This window comes from Micropterus dolomieu, linkage group LG02 (assembly GCF_021292245.1).
Source record: "Micropterus dolomieu isolate WLL.071019.BEF.003 ecotype Adirondacks linkage group LG02, ASM2129224v1, whole genome shotgun sequence".
Lineage (NCBI taxonomy): Eukaryota > Metazoa > Chordata > Actinopteri > Centrarchiformes > Centrarchidae > Micropterus > Micropterus dolomieu.
In genome coordinates this window covers 31,254,473-31,261,980 of record NC_060151.1, presented here as the reverse complement: position 1 = coordinate 31,261,980, position 7,508 = coordinate 31,254,473, and the positions used below count along the sequence as shown (strand labels likewise).

Here is a 7,508-nt window from a genome sequence, read left to right as displayed (position 1 = left end):
CAAGAGTCTCTAGCGTGGCTAAAATCAGGTCCTTACCTTTGCATTGAACCACGCCTCCAGTTCTTTGCGGCTTTTGGCAACAGTGGCTTCGTAGTGCTTCCTGACCTCCTCTATGACCTTATTGAGGTCCTCTGCTGGAGCCGCATCCACCTCCACGTTCACCTGACCGCCCATCTGAGCTTGCATCGCCAGCAGCTCCTACAAGGTGACAGTGTTTAATATCATTTACCCATTTTATTTACCTCAAAACTCTTTTAGACCTGAAAGCCCACTGACCTCCTCGTGGTTCTTCTTGAGGAAGATCAGCTCCTCCTTAAGACCCTCGAGCTGCATCTCCAGGTCGGTCCGGCTCAGAGTCAGCTCGTCCAGGACCCTCTTCAGACCTGCGATGTCGGCCTCCACTGACTGACGCATGACCAGCTCGTTCTCGTACCTGAAAAACACGACAGTGAGTTCAGAAAATTAACCTGGATGTTGACATGTCTGGGAAGAACGAGATCCCAAAAAGACATCTTGAACTGCATTGTCATATTGCCGTTTTGATGCACGACTCGATGTTGGAGGAAACAAAGTCTCACACTCACTTGACTTTGAAGTCATCCGTTGCCAAGTTGGTATTGTCGATGGCGAGGACGAGTATGGCGTTTCCATGAGCAGCGGACTGGATCTGAGCAGGAAGGAAGCGAGAAACTGTGAACTACTGGCAGTTTGGTTTCATTGGATTCATTCTGCTGTTTTAAATATGTAGAACAACCAAACACATTCAGTGGCTGCAACGAGCTCTGTGGCCACCAGGTGGGTTCAAAACCCAGAAAATTTCAAAATTATTTTGTCATTTAAAAACCTAAAGAAACCTGAAAGTCATAAATTGAAGTTATATAAAGTTTAAACAATCAAAATTTAAGATCTTTATTCTAAAAAGTGTCACAATCAACCTAGAACTAGACTAAAGTAACTTTTAATAATTTTGTTTACTCTGTGAGTTTAGAAGCCCATGTGGACTTTGTTTAATCTCATCAGCACAAATATTTTTCTTTCAAATATTTTTTTATGTTTTGCTTTCAACTCTTACTTTCAACTAAGACATTTTACAAACATGACATGACCTCCTGACGTCACGTTTAACCCTGGTCAAATAATTTGATTGGTCGAACATGTTTAGGTGTGCCTGCAAACACATGCTGCCTGAGAGGCTAAATTCAGGGTAAAGTGGTCCACTAGAATCTACTCTTTTCTGCACAAACTGCAGATTTTCCGTCTTCCTGTTCTCACCTGGTCCTGCAGGTCTTTGATCTGGACGTTGAAGCTGCTGTAGTTGTGAGCCTCCGGCGCAGCTTTGCTCTCCAGGAACTTTCTGATCTTCAGCTCCAGCTCGGCGTTGGCCTTCTCCAGGCTGCGCACCTTCTCCAGGTAGGTGGCCAGGCGGGTGTTGAGGTTCTGCATGGTGGCCTTCTCGCTGACAGAGACGTCCATGGCGTCGCTCAGCTTGAAGGCACCGCCAGCACTGGAGGAGGAGGAGAATGAGGACTTGGAGATACGGGCTCCAGATCCTCCGGCTCCTCCGTACACGCTGCCGGCCCTCATGCTACCCATACAGGAGGAGGAGGACATGGAGGGGGCCATCATGACGGAGCTCCTCATGGGGGAGGACATGTAGCTGCTGCGGCTGGAGAAGGAGGTCATGGCTGAGGGTCGGCTGGTCGTCGGCTCTGAGCAGAGAGTGAAGAGCTGCTGGGAAGGTGCCTGCTTTTATGCCTCAAAATGAGGTTGGGGGGGCGGTGTGGTAGGTCAGGTTGGGATGCCAAATATGCTGGGGTTGTCACATTATGGCCCCGGGGGCCCTAAAGGAAACAGGTCTGTGCTGAAGCTGAACTCCAGCAGGTCGGGTGGGTTTAAACAGTGGGCGCGACAGCTCTTTGTACCAGGTGGTCTGGTCCTGTCAGTCCTGACAGAGCCCCGAGGACCAGACATCCAGTCAGACCACAAACCCCTCCCAGCTCCCAGGTCTGTCCACAGGGAGATCCGAGGACAGCAGGAATGTCAGGAGGTTTAAAACCTGAAGTTAAAATGTTCCTTCATGGCTTGAGAAAATGCTGCTGTGAGCACTTAAAGCAAAGAGTGATTTGTACATCTCAGCTATTTTTTATACATTTTAATTGGCATGAAGACTTGAAACTGTCCAGTGTTGAACATGATTTTATGTTACAATAATGTGATTTCCCCCTTTTTCCTGACTTATTCATGACTCCTCCGGTCTATCTGGCGACCTCTTTTAAAGAAACGTTCGTCAGTAATCAATAGTCAAAGTCAAGTCATTTTGTGTCAATAATTATATGTTTTACTTCTTTCCTTAAACATCGACCTTTCGACCTCTTTAGGGGTCCCCCTGACATTTTGTGATCTTTTTCAATAGTAAGAAAAATGTACAGAGCTTGGTTGGTGGTTGTCAAACATTTCTCAGGTGGAGGTTATGTAATGTTTTTGTACATGAAGGTACAAAAACAGCATTTTGGTTGGGTTCTAACACTAGAAAAAGTATTAGCATATAAATACAATATCAGAAGTTAAAGAATAATATTTAATATTGGATTATAATCACTGATGCATTCATTGGTTCATCACATTAATAGTAGAGCAGTCCCTCATTCATACATATTTGCAGCTATTACATTTTACTTTTTACTTTTTTTGCTCAACATCAACATTCCTCTGGGGAAATGCACCCCTGAATGATCCCAGATTACCAAGGAAGGTAGCATTGAACTATCTTGGTAAGATGCATTGTTAAACTAGCAAACATCTGAAGTACAACCGTTTACCAAAACTGTCGTATCTTGTTTGTACCACCATGGTTTGGACAAACTTAGTTTGAACCAACGTAGTTCGAACCAACATGTTTCCAGGTGTGTTCGTTTGACTTTCACAGCACGAAACTCACAAAACGTTGTCATATTCTGCCTAAATATGTCAGTTGTGACCGATTTTAAGTGACTTTATTATGCTAACTTATTATTTAGGCTTTTCATATTATAGTCATACCGGCATTAACAAGAAAATAGTGTTAATGAAATAAACAATATAAATAATATATAACCTAATCATTTTATTTAACTTAAATATAGGCTATAACTTAGAAGAAAAAATTAAGAACTATTAGCGATTACAAGACATTTAGTAAAATAGGTTTAATCCGCAAGTATCTACGGTTCAACATTTTAACACTATTATGAATCCCTTGGCCACAAATGATAACAAGGTAAAAGTGCTTTTATAACTACATTTAAAAATATCTTCACCTTAAATATGTTTGTCCAGCAGGATTATCTAACATTCCCTGCTTAAAACACATCCACCTCCACACTGCATTTTCTGCTATCTGTGATGTAGTCACCGTGAACTAAGGTCAGGAGCTGTAGTTCCAACTATGCAACTTAACAACAGTTCGTTGGAACTATTGTTTCGGTGAACACCTGCATCGTTTAATTATGGTTTGTACCATGTAAGTTACCAACTTAGTTACCTCCGGAGTTGGAACTAGAGTTTTGGGAAACAGTTGCGTTGCAACTGCATAGTTCCAACCAAGGAAGTTGCTACCGTAGTTAGCAACAGTGCTTTTGGGAAACGCACTCCAGATCAGCTGTTACACAGGGTGTGGGTACTGACTCCTCTACACTGACTGAAGGCAGCTTGGTGATTCCCCTCTTGGGCAATCAGGCTGTGACGAAGCCCATTCTTGTAGGCATAACAGAGATGAGGAACTGCACATCAAGGGCCTTCTGGACCTTCCTCTTTCTGGTGCAACTCAAGCCTAATAATCAATTCAAACCTAAACTAGATTATAACTCATCTGAATGCCTTGTTCTTAGCGTTTCACATCCAACCTGGAAATCACTGCAGCCAATCCTGTTTGCTGTAGTGTACCACCCTCCTGGTCCATATTCCGAATTTTATCAGAAAATATTTCAATATTCATGGGGATGTTGACAATGATAGCTAAATTTAGTCCTTCCCAAACTGATCATCATGTTAATAGTCTTGCAGGCTCACTGCGAATGACACTTGACTTTGTTGCATTACATTATATATATTGTATATATGTCAGGGAAACACTGGGGGATGTGTCATAGTGGGGAATTCAACTCGGGTCTCTCACACCAATGGTATGCGTCTATTATAAATAAAGATTATTATTATTCATTGCGCCATCACCACCCCGTTACTTGCCCCTCTAAAACAAAGAAGATAATAAAACAAATACGGTTTGCTCCATGGTCAGACCCCCAACTTGCAAATTAAAACATCGTGGAAACTTGAAAGGAAATGGCGTTCGACCAATCTTTTGTTTTATAAATTCACTACTATGATCTGGAGCTTTGGGGAGCCTGAGAGGGGCCCCCGAGGCAGATATAGTGTAACCACAGCATTCTAGTTGTTGACAGACTGGTTAAACTGGGTGAGGCTGCTTCACTTTCATGTTTTCAGAATGTGAAGATCAGACCAGACTGATATTTACATCTAACCCACCTGTGAAAGAAAATTCTTCCAAGAAAGAATTACAGAGTCGAAAATGTGATGAATCATGTTTTACACGGACGTCAGGAGAGACACAAAAATATGTCCCCTTATATCCTCTCAAGTACAGAAACAACAGCAAATGATAATCACACACAAATGTTGATTTTGTCCTTGGCTCTTCCGTCACAAAGACATGCAAATGTATGTTTATATCAAAGAATGTCGCCACTGCCCCTGTAGTGGCACCTATCTGTCTGTTAAAACCTCACCTCTGCAGATGGCTACTGGAAGAAAATGACTCTCTGATATTTAATCACTGCTGCTATCTCTCAGGTGACTATTAAACAGATTTGTTCGAAACCTCTTTCCAAAGTTAAATACAATGAGTCCTGATCTACAATCTAAAATATTTATTTCTAACCCACCCTTGTATTTCCACCAGTGTTAGTGTGAGCCGGGCAAATGACCAAATATGTGCAGAGAAATGATGGTGACTTGACCCCGTAGAGACGGCACACAGTGGATCGGTCTGACATCTGACCACATGAACTACAAACAAGGTCAGTTATTACTCTTTGTGTTGGGAATTTTTAATTCATGTTTTTTTTATCTATAAACTTTCCCAGAACATTTTCAGATGTCTTTGCAATTGTTGTATGAGGTAGGAAACATGTGGAAGTTTAGTGAGGACGATTCTAAGTACTGCTCAGTCTATCTGCAACTTTCGGACATCATTTACAGTCTGCACGAGAAAAGTGAGCTCCTGAATATATTGCTGTTCTGTAAGGACTGACAGCTCATGTGACTGATGTGATTTACATATTTCATGCTTGTATGTCTTATTGTTTATCCTCCAGTAAACATGTTAATACAGTCTGGTCTCAATAGTTAATCTCCCCAATCATGACAACTGTATGGTAGTAGAATTTCTATGTAACTCACCCGTTTAATATATTAAGGCTTAAAGTTCTGCATAATTGTGGACGCGGCTACTTTGAGTGATGGGTGGGTGCCCTCTTTGTGGCTTGGATTAACAGGGAGTTACAGTCGTATGCAAAAGTTTAGGCACCCCTGACAATTTCCATGATTTTCATTTATAAATTATTGGGTGTTTGGATGATCAGCAGTTTCATTTTGAGCTATCAAATATCTGAAAGACAGTAAAATTACAGTAATGAAATGAGGTTTATTGGAGGAACAGAAAATGTGCAATATGCATCGAAACGAAAGTAGACAGGTGCATAAATCTGGGCACCCCAACAGAAATATCACATACGTCGCGGCGTGTGCAGAAAAGGCTTCTTCCACATCACTCTTCCGTACAGCTTCTCCTTGTGCAAAGTGCGCTGAATTATTGAACGATGCACAGGTTTTCAAATCAACAAAATGACAAGGGTGCCCAAATTTATGCACCTGTCTACTTTCGTTTTGATACATATTGCACATTTTCTGTTCATCTAATGAACCTCATTTCACTACTGAAATATGACTGTGTCTTTCAGTTATTTCAAAATGAAATTGCTGATCCAAACACCCAATAATTTATAAATGAAAGTCATAGAAACTGTCAGGGGTGCCTAAACTTTTGCATACGACTGTAGGTGAGTCGGGGCGATGGCCACACTAAGCTTCACAATTGCTCGTCAGAAACCTATGGTGATGTCTCCGACCCAAAGGCCATGTTTTAGGTGCATCTAAAGTCTGTTTTTTGTCATTTCCTCACTTGAACCTCAAGTTGTTCTGGTCCACCATCTTGCAGACCGTCCCTTAGTGTTAATTTCATGAAAGACTCATTTTGAAAATATGAATTCGTAACTGTAACTTAATCCTGCACCTCATAACCGTTCAGTCCAGCAGCAGCAGCCAGTGGCCATTAGAGGAAGTGCAACTTCAAACACAGAAGACACAGCAGACAGCGTTTTAGTTTGAAAAACCTCAGGAGACTTTTATGTGTTTTTTTTCCTGTTAAGAGTGCCCCCTGCTGGTGATCACAGAGTCTGATTGATGGTCTCCTGGGAGGAGCTCATTATCTTTCCATCCACCACCTCCTCAACGATGGTAATTATTTTCTGTGTGGTGGTGATGGTGGAGGAGGAAGTGGAGGATGAGGATGAGATGGTCAAGCTGCAGGAGGGAGACAAACAGAACAGTCAGATTTATATTCATCTCAATATTTAGTCACAGATGGGTTTGATATTTTGTCTTTGGTGTCTCTCTTCTCACGGTGAAAAGCATCAGGAACCACATTTAGGCTCAATTTAGGGTCAATGAGAAGTCTGAGCTGATGTTTAAAATACTTGTCCTTTGATGAACTTAGTGAATGTGCAAATACTTGTAGTTGTAGAAAAAAAATATAACTAATATTTATATAGACTAATTATACACTTTTGTACACAATTATAAGGGTGATGTTACACAAAGACAGAAAAAATGTTGGTTTTGGATTTACGGTACAAATACAAATTTTAGCCGTACTTAGAGATGCACAGTCGGGGCTTCTAACATAAAGTAAGATGTGATATCAGCTCACAATATCCTGTAAACAATCCTTTAATTCTCCGATAACTAAAGCTCGCTCACCTGCTGCTGGCCTCTCCGTCCAGCAGCCTCCTGTACTCGGTGATCTCCATCTCCAGCCTGGTCTTGATGTCCAGCAGCATCTGGTACTCCTGGGACTGCCTCTCCAGCTCGGCCTTCAGGTGCGTCAGCTGATCCTCCAGCATGGTCACCTGGTTCTGGTAACCCGTCAGCTGCATGGTGTACCGGTTCTGAGTCTCATTCAGGGTGGCCCCCAACGACGCTTTCTGCAGGAGAGAGGAGCTGGATCAGTTTTATTGCCTCACAAAGACACTGGACATAAAAGATGCGATGAGACGTGATGTTCACCATGCTGAACTGGGACTGCAGCTCGATCTCCAGGCTCTGCAGCGTTCGGCTGAGCTGTGTGGTCTCGGATTTGGACGACTGGAGGGTTTCTGTGCTGATAGCGACTT

At 42.3% G+C, this 7,508-nt stretch overlaps 1 protein-coding gene and 1 pseudogene across 1 annotated transcript in view; both read right to left on the bottom strand.

Annotated features, from left to right (window-relative positions):
* Nucleotides 1–1,674, bottom strand: part of LOC123962389 (keratin, type I cytoskeletal 13-like) — a 2,907-nt gene extending 1,233 nt beyond the window's left edge. Inside the window, exons 1-4 of the mRNA XM_046038483.1 lie at nucleotides 1,273–1,674; nucleotides 585–667; nucleotides 277–433; nucleotides 37–198 (exon numbers count right to left, since the gene is read on the bottom strand). Of these exons, the coding sequence (XP_045894439.1) occupies nucleotides 37–198; nucleotides 277–433; nucleotides 585–667; nucleotides 1,273–1,653 (783 nt within the window). The 5' untranslated portion in view covers nucleotides 1,654–1,674. The remainder of the gene's footprint in view (nucleotides 1–36; nucleotides 199–276; nucleotides 434–584; nucleotides 668–1,272) is intronic.
* A 4,829-nt stretch (nucleotides 1,675–6,503) lies between these two features.
* The window catches only part of LOC123962380, a 3,260-nt pseudogene continuing 2,255 nt past the window's right edge, over nucleotides 6,504–7,508 (bottom strand).